The 18,777-nt window shown below is 60.5% G+C and overlaps 7 protein-coding genes across 7 annotated transcripts; 6 read left to right on the top strand and 1 right to left on the bottom strand.

Annotated features, from left to right (window-relative positions):
- Positions 1 to 858: 858 nt before the first annotated feature.
- On the top strand, positions 859 to 2,464 carry THITE_2056950 (uncharacterized protein; the record flags this gene model as incomplete). The annotated part of the gene is made up of 2 exons (XM_003657082.1): positions 859 to 958; positions 1,119 to 2,464. 2 exons carry the CDS (start codon positions 859 to 861, stop codon positions 2,462 to 2,464), a joined length of 1,446 nt encoding a protein of 481 aa, XP_003657130.1.
- Positions 2,465 to 3,501: 1,037 nt separating this feature from the next.
- THITE_2122567 (uncharacterized protein) lies at positions 3,502 to 5,437 on the bottom strand. The gene is made up of 3 exons (XM_003657081.1): positions 4,919 to 5,437; positions 4,645 to 4,853; positions 3,502 to 4,585 (listed from the first exon to the last, which is right to left on the bottom strand). Exons 1-3 carry the CDS (start codon positions 5,129 to 5,131, stop codon positions 3,601 to 3,603), a joined length of 1,407 nt encoding a protein of 468 aa, XP_003657129.1. The 5' UTR covers positions 5,132 to 5,437; the 3' UTR covers positions 3,502 to 3,600.
- Positions 5,438 to 5,985: 548 nt separating this feature from the next.
- Positions 5,986 to 7,792, top strand: THITE_2122563 (uncharacterized protein). The gene is made up of 3 exons (XM_003657080.1): positions 5,986 to 6,194; positions 6,324 to 6,585; positions 6,655 to 7,792. The coding sequence occupies exons 1-3, from the start codon at positions 6,182 to 6,184 to the stop codon at positions 7,511 to 7,513; spliced, it is 1,134 nt and encodes a 377-aa protein (XP_003657128.1). The 5' UTR covers positions 5,986 to 6,181; the 3' UTR covers positions 7,514 to 7,792.
- A 1-nt stretch (position 7,793) lies between these two features.
- THITE_2122561 (uncharacterized protein) lies at positions 7,794 to 8,237 on the top strand. Its single transcript, XM_003657079.1, has one exon. It carries the CDS (start codon positions 7,997 to 7,999, stop codon positions 8,150 to 8,152), a length of 156 nt encoding a protein of 51 aa, XP_003657127.1. The 5' UTR covers positions 7,794 to 7,996; the 3' UTR covers positions 8,153 to 8,237.
- Positions 8,238 to 8,772: 535 nt separating this feature from the next.
- On the top strand, positions 8,773 to 10,063 carry THITE_156641 (uncharacterized protein; the record flags this gene model as incomplete). Its single annotated transcript, XM_003657078.1, has 2 exons — positions 8,773 to 8,928; positions 8,993 to 10,063. 2 exons carry the CDS (start codon positions 8,773 to 8,775, stop codon positions 10,061 to 10,063), a joined length of 1,227 nt encoding a protein of 408 aa, XP_003657126.1.
- Positions 10,064 to 13,937: 3,874 nt separating this feature from the next.
- Positions 13,938 to 16,001, top strand: THITE_130699 (uncharacterized protein; the record flags this gene model as incomplete). Its single annotated transcript, XM_003657077.1, has 6 exons — positions 13,938 to 14,282; positions 14,318 to 14,352; positions 14,453 to 14,566; positions 14,631 to 14,661; positions 14,719 to 15,525; positions 15,597 to 16,001. 5 exons carry the CDS (start codon positions 13,938 to 13,940, stop codon positions 14,779 to 14,781), a joined length of 588 nt encoding a protein of 195 aa, XP_003657125.1. The 3' UTR covers positions 14,782 to 15,525; positions 15,597 to 16,001.
- Positions 16,002 to 16,497: 496 nt separating this feature from the next.
- Positions 16,498 to 18,117, top strand: THITE_2122553 (uncharacterized protein). Its single transcript, XM_003657076.1, has 4 exons — positions 16,498 to 17,037; positions 17,137 to 17,270; positions 17,383 to 17,777; positions 18,088 to 18,117. Exons 1-3 carry the CDS (start codon positions 16,873 to 16,875, stop codon positions 17,732 to 17,734), a joined length of 651 nt encoding a protein of 216 aa, XP_003657124.1. The 5' UTR covers positions 16,498 to 16,872; the 3' UTR covers positions 17,735 to 17,777; positions 18,088 to 18,117.
- The last annotated feature ends 660 nt before the right edge of the window (positions 18,118 to 18,777 follow it).

Genomic DNA, 18,777 nt, shown 5'->3' with positions numbered 1-18,777 from the left:
GGCCTTCAGTTCGGCATGTTCAGGACCGGAGGAAGGCCCCTCTGCGCTTTCCCACACGTGCCGGGAGTCTCAGTCTCTCAGACAGGCTGGAGGCTGGAGGTCGGCCGCTCCTCGTCTCCATCATCTCTCCCGGCTTCCAAAAGGAGATAGACACGCCCCTCGATCCTTGCCCGTCATCCGTCTTGGAGGGGACAAAGTTGCTTGCTCTGCTTGTTGACGTTGTACGGGGTTGGAGCCTGCCAGCACCGAGGATGACAGCGGAGGGGCGCACGCGAGCCAACGGCTTCTGACTGACATGAACCGCTCGACACGCCACACCCAAAACGCACAGTAATCCGTACTGTAGCTACACGGTCAGGCCTGTTGCACGGAAGACGAAGTGAACAAATCGGGCTGATACATTTCGCTTAGAGTCAGAGGAGTGTATGTCCTACTTGTTCGCTTCGTTTTCCGTCGCCTTGCGCTGTCCGCTGTCCGTTTGTTTTGGAGAGCAACCACGCTCCACCCACGGTCTGATGCTGCTGGATTGAACTGTGTAACAACCTTGGAACATCCTCCGTCGGGCCTGCAGGTGCAGTTGCCCCGAACCGCCGCATGACGCAGTGGCACAGGCCCGCACTGCCCCGCTCACTTCACTACCTGACACTAGGTATTCCGTGCACTGTGGAAGTGCTTTCGGGCCACTCAGCACAGCGCCGTGTGGGCGACCAGGGTCCACGCTATCGCCCATACCTGTCGTGACATGCACGTCACGTCGACGCTGGCCTTGACCTGCCCGCATCTTCCCTCCCGAAGCTGCGACCTTTTCGGAAAGGGCAACTGGGAAGAAAAACAAGACAATATCCGGACACCGGGGTAATGCCGAAGAAGAGACACCAAAACAAGTACTCCAAGCCGCAGTCCACTGCCCCAGCGTTGCTCAGCAGCTCGGCTGCCAGCAGAAACGACAGTCGCCAAGGTGCGTCACCACGTCCCCTCGGCCCACCCCCCGCCTCCCCCCCCAGGTCCCGCAGCACAAGCCCGTCGTCCTTGGTGCGCCCAGCCGCCGTTCGGCGGTTTTGGCTGGCGAACACGAACATCCCGTGTTTTGCCCTTTGTTGCTGACGACAGACTTGCAGATGACCCTTCGCAAAGCCGCGGAGTCAACGAGCTGCTCGCCGGCCTGCGCCGCGCCGGCCTGAGCGGCAGTCGGCACCAGACGCCAGACGTCGTCCAGCCGACGGTCCCGCCTGCCATCCGCCAGATCCTCCAGATCCCCGAGACACCCCCGCCTCGCCCGCGCCGCCCTCTCCGCCTCGGCCCCGGCGGCGCGAGGCTGCCCGCCGGCCCGGCCCCGCCGCGCAGCTGGCTGTCGCGGCCGGAACGCGCGCTGGAGAGCGCCGTCCGACGCTCGGCGGCCGGGCCTGACGGAGACGGAGAGAGGGACTGGGTCCGGAAGCCGCTGCCGGGGGTGCATCTGCCCTCGCGCGGCAGCCTGGTTGACTTGGTGCTCCGCCGGTTTGCCCGCGACTGGCGGTGGCAGAGGTCCTACTGCCGGTACCATCTCTACGGGCTGCCCACCCATCTGCGGGTTGCCCTGATCGTGTACCTCGGGACATACACCGAGGAAGGCGTGTCTTTGAGAGATCTCCGGGCTGTGCTCCTCCCTCCTCGGGACGCCCCAGAGTACCGAGACGATCCGGCGCTGGCGCCGAGCGTGATGAACGAGACCTTCACCTATCTGGACCTATCCGGGTCGGTCGGCCGCTCCCTGAAGCTGCGCGAGCTGTCGGACCTCCTCTTCCCCCCCGAGGCCGAGCCCGTCGACGCGCAGGAATCGTGGGACGCACCCGAGAACACCTCTCCCGACATCCCCCGTCCGCTGCTGCCCAACCTAACCCACCTCTCGCTCGCGCTCGACCCGGGCTCGCCGCACGCCGTCTCGTGGCGGCAGCTGCTCGCCTTCGCGGCGCACCTGCCGGGCCTGACGCACCTCAGCCTCGCCTTCTGGCCGGAGCCGACGCTGACCCCGAACGCCACGCTGGCGACGGTGGTCTCGCCGCAGACGGGCCGCTCGCTGCAGTACGGCGGCACGGGGCCCTACAGCCACTCGCTGGACGACGACTGGGCCGAGGCCGTGCTGATCCTGCGCCGGCTGAGCCGGCGCCTGTACGGGCTCGAGTACCTCGACCTGACGGGCTGCGGCGCCTGGTTCCCCGCGCTGTGGGCCACGGCCGGCGAGGAGGGCGACGAGTCGGTCGACTGGGCCGGCGCCTGGGGCAAGATCACCACGCTGGTGTTGCACCCTGGTTATCGATTCGTGGAGGAGCACGGCAAGGGAGGTGATGACGAGGGGGACGAGCTGGTGCGGTTCTGGGGGCTGTTGTCTGCCGCGCGCAGGGTCGAGGGGCATATCCGCGCCCAGAGGGCCGGGAAGGGCAGGTTCATCACCGTCGAGACGTACAAACCGCCTGGAAAGTCGTAGGCGGTATGTACGTAGACAGAAGACGAGGCGAGAGAATGGAAGCTACTTGGCTACGCTTCACTCTGGCCTTTAGCAAATCAATTAGAGACTGTCTCCTGGGGGCATTTGCACTACCGGCCCTCTAAGGAGATATTATGCTTCCCCTTCCCGATTTCCTACTTGAATACAATAGCAGCCACCATCTAGCCTGTCTGCACGTCGTCTTTGATCCCTCTTCCGCACCCTGCCCGCCCCTCAAGGCAGGCTCTATCGAGCACAAGGTTGCTGTGCGGTGCCCCAGACCAAGGCGCGTTACGCTATGACTTGGTGGACTGAGAAACAGGAAGGGGGACATGTGATGTCTGACCAGACCGTTGTGTCGTTCTTCGATCCACACGCACACCTTGGATGACCATTGGTGGCTTGTCAGCAGCCATGGTGGCGGTGGCGGTAGCATTGGGCGGTGGGGAGTGAGCGTTCACGGTGGGAGTGGGAGTGCCATACCCTGGTGGAAGTGTGCAGGCGCTTTAGCGCATATGAACGGAGAGGTGAGGTTTCTTCCCCCACGTTCTGGCTCGGCCTTGGCCGCTGCGGGGGACAATTGTGTGTGACCATGGCTACGGTTGAGGTTTGGAAAGGTTGCGGTGGTTTGGCTTCAGCAGGACAGGCGTGAGGGAGTAGGGTTGAGGGGCCCGCGGCTCTTGTCGGATGAAGGCGACTCAGGCCTCGAACAAGATGCTGAATCCTGCACTTTTAACGTTTGGTGGGATCTTCCAAAGAGAAGGACTGATTCCAGTCTCTCGTATTTACTTACGACATGGATGCGGTCCCTGCCGATCGGTGCGGCTTGCCTCTCCGAGAATGCAAAGCACCCGCAGTCCGGGGTCAACCGTCAACATGCCCGCTGTAGCAACGACTGAAGCTCCGTGCTCGCAGGACAGGTATATACCTAGAGGGTGAAAGGTGACGACCATGGTGGTCCCCCCCATAGCCCGACAAACTCGATTGACTGGCTGGCCACCCGCCGTCTAATTACAAACGCCAATTTCCCCAGTCCCCAATCCGGCCTCGCAGAAAACCGCCTTTCCCCCCTTGTCCTCTTCTTTGTTGAATGTACAAGTGCACCGTATGTTGAATCCCCCCATGCCTGCCAGCCGCTAATACCTCCAGATGGCATCGGCCATGGCGACGACCTGCGCCATCTCGCGCACGTCGTGCACCCTCACCACGTCGGCGCCGCCCTGCACGGCGGCCGCCACCGTCGCCGCGGTGCCCCAGATCCTCTCCTTCGGCGTCGGCACCCCCGTCACCCTCCCGATAAAGCTCTTCCTGCTGGACCCCACCAGCCACGGCAGGCCCTGCAGGCCGGGCCAGCTCCGCAGCTCGTCCAGGTGGCGCAGCACGTCGACGTTCTGGCGGCCGACCTTGGCGAACCCTAGCCCGGGGTCGAGCACGATGCGCCAGCGGCGGACGCCGGCGTCCTCGGCGGCGCGCACGCGGTCGGCCAGCTCGCGCGCGATGCTGGCGACCAGCCCGCCCTCGCTCGCCGGGTAGTCGGCCAGGGAGGCCATGGTGGCCGGGGTGCCGCGCATGTGCATCAGGCAGACGGTGGTGCCCAGGCGGGCGACGGTGGGCAGCATGGCCGGGTCGAGGGCGCCGCCGGAGACGTCGTTGACGAGGTCGGCGCCCGCGGCGACGGCGGCCTCGGCCACGCGCGCGCGGTACGTGTCGACGCTGATCAGCACCGGCTGCGCGGCGAAGGCCGTGCGGATCAGCCGGATGGCCGGCAGCACGCGCGCGAGCTCCTCGTCGAGCGAGACCTCGGGCGCGCCCGGCGCGGTCGACTGGCCGCCGATGTCGATCATGGTGGCGCCCGCGTCGAGGAAGCCCGCGATCGTCTGGTGGAGCGCGGCCGTGTCGTGCGGGGCGTTCTGGCCGCCGTCGGAGAAGGAGTCGGGCGTCATGTTGAGGATGGCCATGACGTGGGTTTTGCGGGACGGGTTCAGCGCTTGGATGGGCGGGTGGTGCGCCGAGAGCGGCGTCATGGTCGTCAGCGGCGTTTTGGACGGCGGGAGGGCGTCGAGGTAGTCGGCGACGAGACGCCACGGGCGTGAGGGGTCGATGGGTTTGTCGGGAATGAGCCTGGGTTGTGGTTAGTGGTAGTGAGAGAGGCGGGGGGGTCAAAGGGGGAGGGGTTGTACTCGGCCAGGGGGCGCAGGACAAACTCCCGCTCGGGAATGCCAACGTGAGGGATCTTGAGACGCTCATGGTCGAACGTGATGTTGTCGTAGAGCAGAATGTCGAGGTCGATGTTGCGTGGCCCCTTGTCTATGAGCTTCTCGCGGCCCAGCGCCTTTTCGATGTCCTGCAGCGCATCCAGCAACTCGAGTGGCTCCAGGGTCGTCTCGACCTATCTCGGGCTTTTAGTCATGGGCACGATCCGTGGGCCGCCAGAGACACACGAGACTGACGAACCTCGCAGGCGCCATTGACAAATCTATCCTGGTCTAGCACGTACATGGGCTCCGTCTCCCACAAACTGCTCGTCCGCTTCACCCTGATGCCCCGCGCGTCCATCTCGTTGCAGGCCCTCTCGATCCAGCCGATGCGGTCGCCAATGTTGCTGCCCAGGGCGATGTACGCCGTCCGCTTGCGCGGAGCAGCGCCAGCGGCTTCAGAAGCACTCATCCCGGCCGGGAGATCGATGCCCGCGCCGGGCTTGTAGTTCGGCGGCAGTGTGTATTTTTTGAAGGCGAGCGAGTCGGAAACCCGGCGCGTCGACAGTGAAAACAGCCTGTTGTCGGCTCTTGTCACATGTGTGGGCCGGCCACAATGACACACATGCTGCACGCGCGGCCGCAGTGGCTGGGCGCGTCTCAATGGCCGCGCGATGGTGAGACTGAAGCACTTCATCGCCGCATGCTGAGCTCACTCGAGCTCACTGAGAATCCAGCCGTGATCGCTTGGAGGCTCCACATCCCACTTGAGCAGACAGCGAGGGTTAGGGTCATGCTGGCCCAGCTGAGTCAGCTTATTGATGTTCGCGAATTTGAATCCATGCGGCTGACCTTTTCCGTCAGAGCCTGCCTGAGCCCGTCTGAGACCGCGTCGTCCGCGTGTGAAGAAATCACTTCAAAGACAACAGATTGCTCTGGTCGACGACACGGGCAGTTCTGCTTGGGATATCCGGCCGAAGCCGCAGGGCCGCCATTGGACCAGCGGCAGCACACGCCGCAGCATGTTGGACACGCAGGGGGGAATACATGAGTTACACAGCAAGGTACTCCGTAATGGATAATGTCGCCGGCTGCTGCTGGCCGGGATCGGAGTTGTCCAAGATTTCGCTGTCAAGAACAAACCTGCAAGTCATTCAGGCATCGCGATAACCGTGAGTGACTTCCCGAGTCGACCATCACCTAACCAACTGCCTGCCCCACACTCAACCGTGCCTCGGCACCGGCTCGCCTCCGCACTTTCAGTCTGGTTAGCGTGGAGCGACGGCCAACCTCGGCACAACGCCCCAATGGCCCGGGCTGGGCTAGGCGCTGCCGAACCCCTAGCTCTTCGCTCCTCGGTTCAAGATGGCGCTCCTTCCCCGGACCCTTGATGTTTGTCGTCCGTCTGTCTCCTCCCAGTCGGATCCGGGTTTCTCTTGAGCAACACATTTACTTCAATACTTGCAGGCTTGCATTTTAATCCGGCTTTGATACCATTGCTATTCCAGACACAACCGGCGCCATGGCTTCTCCTCGTGAGTGACCCCCCCCATCTCGCCTGCTGCCGCCGCGCGACGTCATCGCGATCAGCGTGCGCCACAGCACCGGCGTGGGAGCAGTGGCTGACAGTGGTTAACTAACCCCTTGCTTTTGGCGCGCTGCAGAGAAAATCCGCACCGAAATTACCGATCTTTTCAAGATCAACCACCCCATCCTGCTCGCCGGCATGAATGTCGCCGCCGGCCCGAAGCTGGCGGCGGCGGTCACAAATGCCGGCGGCCTGGGTGTTCTGGGCGGCATCAACTACACTCCCGAAATGCTCAGGGACCAGATCGACGAGCTCAAGTCGCATCTCAGGGACAAGAACGCGCCGTTCGGCGTCGACCTTCTGCTGCCCCAGATCGGCGGCAACGCCCGGAAAACCAAGTAGGCCCACCGCCGCGCGCAAGCAGTTTGGGTGACCCCCGCTGACCTGTTGGTTTTGCCTTTCGCTAGCTACGACTACACCAAGGGCAAGCTTGACCAGTTGATCGACATCATTATCGAGTCGGGTGCCAAGCTCTTCGTCTCGGCCGTCGGTGTTCCCCCGAAGCACGTCGTCGAGAAGCTGCACAAGAACGGCGTCTTCTACATGAACATGATCGGCCACCCCAAGCACGTCAAGAAGTGCCTCGATCTCGGCGTCGACATTATCTGCGCCCAGGGAGGCGAGGGCGGCGGTCACACGGGCGATATTGCCACGACGGTCCTGATCCCCGCCGTCGTCCAGGCTTGCAAGGGGCACAAGTCGCCGCTCACCGGCAAGCCCGTGCAGGTGATTGCGGCGGGTGGTATCCACAACGGCCAGCTGCTGGCGGCTGCGCTGATGATGGGCGCCAGCGCCGTGTGGGTGGGCACCCGGTTCGTCCTTTCCGAGGAGGCTGGCGCGCCCGAGTCGCACAAGGAGGCCGTGCGCACCGCCAGCTTCGACGACACCATCCGCACGCTGATCTTCACGGGCCGCCCGCTGCGCGTGCGCAAGAATCCCTACATCATGAACTGGGAGGAGGAGCGCCAGCAGGAGATCAAGGAGCTCACCTCCAAGGGCAAGATCCCCTACGAGGCGGATCTCGACAAGGTCATGTCGGGCGAGGCCCAGGAGACGCCCGCCATCAAGGGTTCTGGCCTCATGAACGCCAGCGCCGACGACGACGTGGATGTGGACGAGCTGCTCGATCAGTTCCGGCCTTTCCTCATGGGTCAGTGCGCCGCTGTCGTCAACGAGAAGAAGCCGGCGAAGGAGATTGTGGACGAGTTTGTCAACGACGCGGTTGCTTGGATCAAGAAGGGCAACTCATACGTTTCCAAGTTGTGAGCGGTTGTAGACGGAGGATTGTATACGTAGCGCTGTTTTCTCTTGCAAGCCCCAATGTCATGATTTGATACCAATGCTCTCTCGCTTTCGTTTAGGCCGGTTGCGTTGTTCATTTTTGTTTCCAAGGAAAACACAATTGGGGCTGCTGCGACAAATCGTTCCAAGGTCGAGGATTGGGTTGCAGATGCATGTCTCATTGACGGATGAGTTGAAACGCCAAGCGGCGCTGTTTTCGCCGGGCCGGGACCGGCCGGCGATTCGGGAAAAGTGGGGACCGGGTCGGAAATCCGGGCCCAGACCCTGTCGCAGGACCGGATTACGAAACTCGGCAACAACTTGACAGCGGGTTGACCAGCGCGGTCGGAACCCGGTCGCCCAAATCGGCGCACATAGAAAAACGAGCCACGGGGCCCACAATTGCTTTCTCGATCGGCCCATCTCAGCGTCGAATCCGGTCTCCAACCCGGAAAGAGCGCCTGCAAAATGGGCGTGTGTCCGGGCGGCTCGACGCCAAAAACACCACAGCCGTTTCTCCCTGTCCGGGGGAGTCGACCAGAAACATCTGAACAGCACCATAGCCCCCCAAGCGGTGGACGATCTCCGGCCCGGCTCCACGGAGAAATCGGCAACGCCTGCTAGTTAGCCTTCCCCTGCCCCCTGACCGCCAATAGTGAACGATCGGCCTGCTACCCTGCTGGGCTGGCTGGCTGCGTCCCTGTTCCGCATCAGACCCGCGACAATGCGGCCATCCCAACTCGTTCGCCTTGGCTGTTTCCCCTTTCACTTTCACGTCTCCCTAGCTAGAGCGATTGTTTCTCTCGAGTCAGTGCTGAGCGCTAACAGCGGGCCGGTTCGTCTGAACCACTGAGCTCACCCGGCCCGAGACAGGTCAGACCACGACACTCGATGAGGGCCAAATCCAGTTTGTCTGCTGGCTGTTTTGATGTTCACAGGCCAAGATGCAGCAGTGCTGTCTGTCATGGTGTTGGGTATATAGTGCAACATCAGCACCGAGGTTTGAGCCCTTCTCCTCTCTCCTCAGCATCCCTCGGGATATTCGCCCTGGAACACATTGTTCCTTTCTGTTCTTTTTCTTTTCTTCCTTCGGCATTGTTTTTTTCTTGTTGCCTGCCATGGGCGGGTGACATTCCTTGTCACACGCTCGTTTTTTCTGTGGAGGTGGTTTTCCTCTGCCGCTCCTTTGCACAGGGGATCAGGGGCTGGTCCCTTTTGATCCGACATAGTCGTTCCCTTCCAACATGCGAGGCTTCGGTACCGGCGCCAGAGGGCGCTTGGGGGACGTGATGCTGAGGATCGCGCCCATCGCCTGCTCCTTCTTCGCCTTCCTACTCATGGCCATTGCCCTGTCGTCGGGCATGAAGCCAAATTACCTTGAGGGAGTCGCCGTCATCCGCGTGAGTTCCTCCCCTCTACGTTTCGAAGCATGCATGAGCCCGTACTAACAGGGACCGCGGCCAGTTTAACACGTCCTCGCTCGGCAAAAGCCTGCTCGAAACCTCTGACCTCTCCCAGGCGGCGAAGGACGACTGCATCACGGCCGGCAGCGCCGTCCCCTCGTCGTCGGGCACCGTTACCAACGGCATCGGCCAGGTGGCAGCGCTTCTGGGCGGTGGCAGCCCACAACGGCAGATCAGCGACTCCATCCTCAACAAGGCAGCCGACTTGGTCGCCGGAACGGCCAGAGATGCATGCCGCGCCAACCAGGCCCTGCACCTGACGCGCGACGCTACTCCCAGCCAGGCAGCGGCCACGATCAGCATCGCCACGGCGATCGGCATCAGCGAGTACTACTCGGTGCACCTGGGCGCGCTCTGCGAGGGCGACTACTACCGCGCGCCAAACGACGCCGCCGGCGACCCGGACGTGCAGTCGTGCACGCCCAAGTTCCACCCGCGCGACACGGACCTGGCCGCCACGCTCGACGGCCAGCTGCAGGCCGGGCCGTTCCAGCTCGCGCTGCGCGACCTCGACCTCGCGCCCGACGCCCGCGCCGCGCTCGCCCTCATCCCCCGCGCGCTCGCCGCCATGAGCTTCATCCTGCTGTTTGCCACGCTCGCTGTCGCCGCGGGGTTTGCCCTGTCGGCGGCCGCGGTAGTGGCCGAGAGCGTGATGCGGGCACGGGCACCGCCGCTGATGATGATGATGCTGCTGCTGGGCGCGCTGGGCGCGACCGGCTTCGGCTGGCTGCTGTCGTTCGTCGGCGTGGTCGGCACCACGGCCGTGGCGGAGAAGGTCAAGCGCACGGTCAACGGCGGCGCGTCGGCGTCGGGCATGGCAGCGGCCACCAGCTCGGCGCTGTACTTTCTGCTGTGGATGTCACTGGTGCTGACGACGGCCGCGCTGGCCCTGCTGTTCTGCGTCTACCGCCGCGCGCGCGACGACGACGGCCGCAGTCGGATGCAGGTCGCGCGGGAGCCGTACGCGGAGAAGAACGTGTCGGCGGCGAGCACGGTGCAGGAGGATGCAAATGGGTTCTATGAGGAGCCCATCAATGGAGGGCCTGCTGAGCCCGTTTCGGGGAGGCCTTGAGAGGTGGGAAGTTTAGGGATCGCCCGGTTTGGCTGATATCCGTTTCCTTCGACACTCGGTGCTTACTTTACATTCGCTCTTTTCGACGCCCTTTTCGACGCTCTCGCTCTCTTCGACGCTCTCGACGCTCTCTTCGACGCTCGCTCTTTCCAACGCTCGCTCCTCTCGCCACTCATTTTGCTCAACGCTCTACCGCTGCCATACTCGCTACTTACGTTCCTTCTTCCGACGCTCGTCCCTCTCAAGACCCAACTCCTTCGAAGCTTCGTGTCCGCCCACACGCCTTGGGTTCGACATTCGTTCACACCTTATCACTCGCTGATTGAGACATCCACTCGCTCACCGTGCACCACCTGTACTGCTTGTGCTAACTCGGGAACCCGCTTTGGACCGTTATACCTTTAGTATCGTGCAGTCTTGCCGACCTCGACACTCGCTTGTGCTATTTTTCGCCCCGGGAACATCTTCTCCGGTACTGTCGCTCCCTCATCCAGTGCTTTATGGACCTACAAAAACTTCCGCTCGTTGAGTCGACCTGTCACTCTTTACTGTGGCTCTTTCTAGACTGCACTCGATACGACTGACTTGTCACTCATTTTATAAACGGCTCCGACCCGACCGGTTGTCAATCCTTGGAGCCAGTATGTCAGTCTTTGGTCTCTTCGTCCTTCTCTTGGTTTTATACTCGACACGGGGTAGCCACTCTTTCTCACCCAGCCTGTCTTATCACTCATTCCATTCGTTACCCCTACTATTTTGATCGCTCGTTCAGCTTTGCTATCAACGGACTACTTTGTCACTCCTTCTTGAACCGTCTTACCACACCCGCCGGCGGCCCTTGGACCAACTTGTCATTCGTTACTCGCTTCGTCGCTCTTTGCGGTGCTTGGTCGCATCGTCGCTCTTTTGCTCGCTTCCTCAGTGTTTACGATACCTACTGTACTCGGTACGGCATTTCATCGCTCTTTCGCATAGCCTCCCGACCCATCATCTGGCTCTGAACCAATTGGCAGAGTCGGATGTACGCTCGCTTGGTCGCTCTTTACGACGCTATGCCGATACTGCATCGTCACTCCTTTTCCGGGCTTCAAGTCTCTACCGCATTGCCGATCTTTTAGTCAACTCGTCACGCCTTGCTCGCTACATCGCTCTTTTCAGAAAACGCTGTCACTCTTTCCAGAAAGCACTGTCTCTACAGACCACAGTCACTCCTTCTCACGCTTCCTACAACCCGGTCATGCCGTCAGTCGTTCGTTTGATCTGGCACTTTGCACTCGTTTTACCGCTCCATTCAGCGATCACCGTCTTGAGACCTCACTGTTACTCGTTGTCAAACCGGATGGTCCAATCGCTTTGCCAATCGTTCATTGTTGGCGAACCCAACTAACTTGTCACTCGTTTATCGCTCTACCCAGCGAGCAACGCCTCGAGAGACTTCATTGTCACTCATTGCCAGACCCCTGCGGCCCAACGCCGTCGACATTCGTTCTATTCAGTCTGCCGCTCTTTACCTTTCTGGACGGTCCCTTCTCAGGAGCGCCGCCTCGACCCGATATCGTCACTCTTTGGTCAACCAAGGATCGCCGCCGCACGTTGTCAATCGTTCAACGACTTGGTCACTCTTCACTCTCTTCGTCGCCCCTTTCGATAAGCACCCGTCTTGTTACACGACATCGTCGCTCCTTACCAGAGCCATTACAGGCTTACCGCTCCGTGCTTCGGCCATTACCGTCCATTCTATCATCAATCGCTCTTTGTCCGGCACCATCTTCAGTCGACTCAGCCGCTCCTTTCTTGAAGTAACCGACGGGCTTCGCGTTGCAATGCGTCCATTCCATTCGTCACACTCGTTTTTTCCTCCTCTGCTTTTGTCGCTCATTTATACTTTCTCCGAGGTGCTCTTTATGGCATTACGCTCTCGTTTTCGGATACGGTGTACAAGTACAAGCAAATAGCGTCTGTCTGTATGGGTTGGGGTGCTGGAGGGGTTGGGGCGTTTGCTGGATTCATCGAGATTCGACTTTTGGATCGATCCATGGTTTCTTCGGGGTATTATAGGATAGTCACCGGCTTTTGTTGTTCATGTACAATCTGATTCTGGAAAGCGACTAAAATGGTTATTGTCTGGACAGATAACATCTCGATCCGTTTGTTGATGTCCGGGAACTCCCAGAAGTCTTGGCATGCAGTCAGTGGCCCGTTCTGGGCAAGCTCAGCAAGCTCAGGGCAGCCGAGAACCAGTGTCTGTGTGGATTAATGTTAGGTACCCTGGTCGTTGCCAAGGAACGGTGACGTCGAAGGCGCCCTCATGTTCTGGGAGCGACCCGACCGAGTTACCTACCTACCGACCTTCATGCTTCCTTGTGCCAGTCCAGTCCATGGCTCCCAACAAGTCAAATAAGTCAAATATGAAGCTCCATTTGCCTTGATTTGGGTGCATGGCGACCATATTTGACTTGTTTGTATTTGATCAAGTCGTTGTCAAATCGAGTCAAATCGCCATATATATCCCTAACCCTGACAGACCCCCCCACTTTTGCCATGCCCCACCCACTCTTTCCATGCCCTGCCTGGCTTTCTGGCTCTCTGGCTCTCTGGCTCTCCAGCACTCGCAATGGCTAAATCGCTCAAAAATGCAATAAAATCGAGAGTGGCCAGTTTTGTTTTTTCTGACTAAGCAATTGCTTACATAATTTCTGACTAAGCAATTGCTTACATAATCCCAGATCGCCTGCGCCCTGCCCAGACCTCCCGCACAACGCTCGGACGGCCGCGTCGTAACGCCTCCATGAGCGCGGACTGGCCCACAGAGGCCACAGATGGATCCGTATGTATGGCTGTGGCTGTGGCACTTGCTGGGTTATGGCTAAAGAGGTCCCGCCAAGACTAATTTCGGAGACTGCCGCTTACAAGTATTTACAATCGCCACGGGGTAAGCGGGGCCACGACGGGGCTACGAGACGACTTCGAGCAACATCAACAACGAACAATCGCAAAGACTCGTTGCAACAACTTTACGAAACCTCAACCAAATCGAAAAAAAAGAAAACGAAGTTAACCCTTACCCTAACCTTGACCTTTACCCTAACTATAACCCTTACCCTAACCAGCGGAGGGCTGGCGCCGCCCCCCGCACCCCCGGCGAACTAACCCGTGGCTAACCCGTGGCGATAGTGCAAACCCCTTGGCGATAGCGAAAACGCCTTGGCGATCGGGGTTGCGTAAAAACGTTGTAAAAACATTGCCGACAATTGGCCGAAATTAGTCTTGGCGGGACCTCTTTAGCCATCAGCACTTGGTGGGCTCGCTGGGTTGACCCGGTTAAAGTCGTTGTGATGCGACGTGGCTCCACGGCTGGCTCCATTTTGTATGCCCAGACTCCAGAGGGTGGGAAAAAACAGGGCTGTTGTTGGTGGCTGTGGTGGCTGGGCTGGGCTGGGCTGGGCGGCATCCTGCGAAGCACTGACCAGTATGCGGTCTTGGCAAATATTTGCAAGTAAACAAGTCAAATACTGGGCCGTATTTGCTTGCGAACAGGGCCGATTTGCGTTGATTTGCGTTGATTTGCGTTGAGTTGCGTTGAGTAGATTTGACTTGTTGGGAGCCATGGTCCAGCCCAGCCGAACGGAACGGCGGCCGAGTTAGGCCAACACCCCTCGACTCTGGCTCCTTCTTGTCGTGACCAGGTGCGATGATGCTGTGAACTCTGTTTAGTCCTAATCCCAAACCCGCCAATTTCCCTCCCCCAATTACGCCCATCTACCATCCCAGCAGTCACCACCATACTTCCCCCATCCAATCCATAATTCCCCGTCTCAACACCGGCCCAACAACACACGCCGAAAGAGAAAGGAAAACCAAAAGAGAAAAAAAAATGCCCCGCCTACCACTCACCCCCGACCGCCCCCCCTCCTCCACCGCTTCCTCCATCAACGCAGACGATCCCGACACCCGCCCACTCCTAGACGAGTCGCGCCAGCGGGCAAGCCACTTCCTGCAGGGGTTCGCGGACTTCGCCCTTCCAGGGGCAACGTGCTGGAGATCGCGTTCGGGCTGGTGCTGGCGTCCATGTTCACGGCGCTGTAATGGTGACGTCGCTGGTCAGCGACGTGCTGCTGCCGCCGCTGTCGGTGCTGCTGCCGCTGAACCGCAACCTGGAGGACGGGAGAAGTTCGCCGTCCTGCGGCCCGGGCCGAACGCCGGCGGCCACAGGGAGGGGGTGGGGGGGAGGGGGGGTATAATACCCTGCAGCAGGCGAGGGATGATGGGGCGGTTGTTATGGCGTATGGGTGAGTCTTGTTTCGTTTGGTTGGTTGTTTGCTGGAGGGATGGGATAGGATATGGTGGCCTGGTTGTGTGCTGACGGACAGCTTTACTGGTGCCTGCTAGGGTCTTCTTGAATCGGCTGCTGAATTTCATGGGCGTCGGCTTCTCGCTCTATGGCCTGGCCGCCGTGTACCAGTATTTCTCGCGGGATCCGATCATCAAGCACATGGTTAAGTGGTACGTTCAATCCAAGATTCCGATTTTCTTGATTAGGGAAGGATTAACACGCGTTGTTACACAGCCGGTATTGCCGGAAGAGGATCAATGAGAAGGTGAGTGCATGAGTCTCAACTCAGGTGACGAATAGGGCTTGGGCTGACCCGCTGCAGGCCTTGCGGTGTGTGAACTGTTCAAGTTGGCAGGACGGCAGGGAAGATCTGCAACCCAACTGAGGAGGCTGGTATGCATAGTCAAGGTTGCTGGGCAGAAGAAGAGAGTTTTCCGGTCACTGACCATAAACCCATACTGCGTATGCCTTCGGGGAGACTCGGGGCTAACAGGCTACGTCAGCTAGCTGTTGCTCAAGGACGGGAACCTCTCACAGGGAATACCTCGGAGCGGGCTCTGTGTCAAGCCTCAGCCCCAGCTCTATTGCAAGGAGTATCCAAACGCAAGACGTGGGTATCAAGTACAGATAGTGGTAGCTATGGTAGTCTGATCTCCCTTTTACGAAGCACGTTTCTTCAACCCTCTACAGCAAAATGGCGCCGCCAATCATGGCCGCCGCGCCCAGGACGGCGGCGTTCTGGGTGATGCGAGGCACGCCGGCCGTGCTGCTGCTCGAGCTCGGGGCGGGGACCGTGCTCGGGGCAGGAGCTGTGCCGTTGTTGTTGGCGGCGGAGGTCGTCGGCGGCACCGCCGCGGTCGAGAGCGTGGTGGGAGTGGTGGCGGCCGTGCCGCTGCCGTCGGCTGTGCTGGGTCCTCCGGTGGCACTGGGTCCCTCGGTGGCGGTGGTAGCGGCAGTAGCGGCGCCCGACAGCTTCTCGGCGCCGGCGGTGATGGTCAGGGGAACGACGAAGTCGCTGTACGAGGTCAGGGTGTCGGCCCCGGCCGAGGTGTGCCCTGGCCTGATGATTGTTTCGCGGCAGTCGGCCGAGTTCTCGGCCGGGTCCAGCTTGCATTCGGCGAGGGCGGTGCTTGCGGGGAGGATTGCGGTTAGCGTCCAGGCGCGCGCAGCGAGGAAGGGATGATGCGGGAGCTGGCTAACAATGCGGCTGCCTGATACGTCATGGCATAGGACCAGGTCGACTGCCCGTAGACAACGCGCATGCCGTCGCCCGCGCCACAGTCCTCCTCGGGCTCGTTTGTCGGGCAGGCGACAAAGTACTCGGTGGCAGTAGGTCCGGCCGAGATGACGGAGCCAACGATTTCCGCTTCGTCTAGCATTGGTAGCAGGACCTGGACGACAGTAGTTGATGCGGCGGCTGCGACGCAAGCCGCCAGGAGGAGGGACGATGCGGGCTTCATGTTGGTGGTGGTGGTGGTGGTGGTGGTGGTGGTAACTCAGGATCCTCAGCACCTTAGCGCTGAAGGAACGACAGTACAGTGAAACTGAGACAAACACGCAGAAGATGAACGAGAGAATGAACGACTGAACGAGTGGCTGACGGAGAGGGAGGGGGAATAGGTAGAGAAGAGAGCACTCTTCAGTCACCCGTCCAAAGTTATATATAACCATGAAATTTTCATCACGGAGCACAAGAACCATGCATCCTCGGCATGGCCTGCTTCGCATAGAGCACCGGGGCAGCTCCGAAATTGCGGGCTCGGCAGATTGGCGGCTGCCTGGCCTGGTAGCGGAGTGTTTGGGCGGGCTTGGTGCGATCTGGCTCCGGCTCAATGGGTCAATCGCCGCATCGCGGCCACCAGCGGTCCTTTTCTTGGGGCGTCATCCCAGAGGGGCGGGCCCATGGGGCCATTTTACCTGACTCTGCAGGTGATTCTGCATCCATGGATGTGCCCGGTATGTATCCGTATGGCAGGTTGAGATGGTTGAGTGCCTAACATACCACTCGTAGGCGCTCTCATGAAATGAACCTGCTCGATCGGTAGCACTCCCGTCGCTGCGGAGTCCACCACCCACGGCGGCCCCGGGGGTTCGCCGGTATCCTTGCGCGAGCTCTCTGCATTGGGGGGACGGGAGTTTACAATTGCACAACTTACACTCGCCTCATAGTTACTCCTCAAAACCTCTGCAATGGATGGCATCCAAGCAGTGTCCGTGAGCAACCAGCAATGGCTGTCACCCCGGAACAAACGGCACTCAGGGGCGCTCAGGGCTTGCTTGGCACTCACTGTTGCCTCGGCCAAGCACGCCGCCAAGCAAGCGCCAAGAGCCCGATGATTTGCAGTCCACCACCGCATCACAAACAACGCAATCTCCCTCTTCTTCACGCCTCCTTCTCTCCTTCTTCCATCGTCTCTGGCCTCCTCGGAGCGATGGCCGTGCCGTCAGAAGGCCGTAAAGCAGAGACTACGGCGCCATGAGATCGCGAGGTCCGCCACTCCTCCTCCTCGCCTTGGCCTGCCGCTACGCAGCTGCGGGCAGCGCCGACAACCAGACGACGACGACGACGGCCGTGTCGGTCTACTTGCCGGAATACAGCGACTCGGACTGGGCCGCGCTCCGCGGGAGCATCATCAGCAGTGTGAGTGTCACTCGTATCCCCTCTTCACGGAGAGCGGCTGCTACGGGGAGGAGGGCGGCTGTTACATCGAACCCCGGGACCCCGCTGACACCGGTCCAGGACGAGTCTGTCACCGCATACACCGTCTTCTGCGCGGACCAGGCGCCGAGCTGCCAGATCGCCGGCGCCCTGCCCTTCGTCTTCACCGAGGGTGCCCACACGCTCGTATACACGGGCAGCGACCCGGGAACTCTGTCCGTTCTCCCTTTCCCCCTCCCCCCCTCCCCCCCCCCCCCCCCCCAACCCTTTTTCCCCTCCCTTCCCCGTATCAGTCCATCGCTGACACCGTGCCGCTACCGCTCTCAGAACGGCCGACCTGCGGTGCCAGCTGGAGGGAACGACGGCGGCGACCTGCACGGGCTCGTCGTCGCTGGGCGCGAACGACCGGGAAGGGACGCTGACGGGCCCCACGCAAGTTGCCTGGACGAAGACGTTCGCGGCCGCCGACGTCACATGGGGCGTGCTGACGCTGTCCACGCCCCCGCCGCTGCCGGGCACGACCGGCTTTGACGGCCCCGCGGTCCCGACCGTGATGGCTGCTCCGACGCCAACCTCCGGAGCGAGGGGGCGGCTGGTGAGCAGGGCAGTGATGCTCGGGGCTTCGGTCGGGGCGGTTGTGTTGAGCTGTCTTTTTTGTTTTGGAGAGGGGATCTTCTAGTCAAGTGTGTGGGGTTTGGAGTTGGGTTTGGACGGATACCTAGGTAGGTACGGTTATGGTGTCTTCGTTGCGTTTGTTTTTGGGACAAATACCCCTTTGTGTGTCTGGACTCGGTTGGGGGAACACGGGTGACGGGAGATGAAATTTGGTGGCTTGTTGGCTTCGATATTTGCACCATGGGAACGGATGGCTTTCAGGGCGGCATTCTGTTTGGTCTGGCCCTGATATTGTGCATGTCTTACTTGCTGATGCATGTTTGTGCAGCCCGATCGAGACAGGACACAGCTGTGTCGATGACTTGGCACCAACCAAGCTCAAGCGCAACAGCAACTTGACTGACGCCTGACGCCTAGCAACCGGCCAACATCCGTCCTCTTTAGTCGCGCGGTTGCCCTCTCCTCTTGCTTGCCCATCCAGTTGTTCGGACTTTCGTCAATGTCAACGTTAGCTCATGTTTCATGTTGCAAAAAAAGGGACTGCCAAGGCGGCGTGGGGCGGCTGCCCACCAATCCAGCGCCTGCAAACCCCCCCACTGACCCCAGCAGCGATGAACCGCCGCCCAGAGCTCAGAGCTTCCAGGTTGTTCCCCTGGTTCCTGCATTGGCTCTCGATCGCTCTCGATCGCCCGCCGCCTGTCTGGAAGTGAACCCCTCCCCGACCAGCCCAGCACCGCCATGTCCCAATTGCAACCCTCTGCCTGTCAAATGGGCGGGGGTTGCGCCAGCGAGACCTGTTCAACAAAGGAAACGGGGTGTAAAACGTTGCCGCAAAGGGATGCCATCCCCGCGGACTGCGCCATCGCCCATTGGCCTGTCGGCCCTTTCCTCGTCTCTCTCGGGAGGGACTCGGTGGGCCTTCTGGGCCTGTCCTCCTCAGTGCGCCGGGATGCAGACACGAGGCGTCGAGAGCTGGTGGTTGCATTTGGACTTTTGGTTCCCTTAGTTAAAAGCCATGGGAGAAGCCCGCACGCTCCGGGCCAACACAGCCGCCCCGTCAGCTGGCCTTCGCTCTTCACCATTGTCCCTATTGTCCGTTATTGTCAG

Source organism: Thermothielavioides terrestris, chromosome 5 (assembly GCF_000226115.1).
Source record: "Thermothielavioides terrestris NRRL 8126 chromosome 5, complete sequence".
NCBI lineage: Eukaryota > Fungi > Ascomycota > Sordariomycetes > Sordariales > Chaetomiaceae > Thermothielavioides > Thermothielavioides terrestris.
Note: the sequence above shows the minus strand (reverse complement) of the source record. Positions and strands in the feature narration are given on the sequence as shown.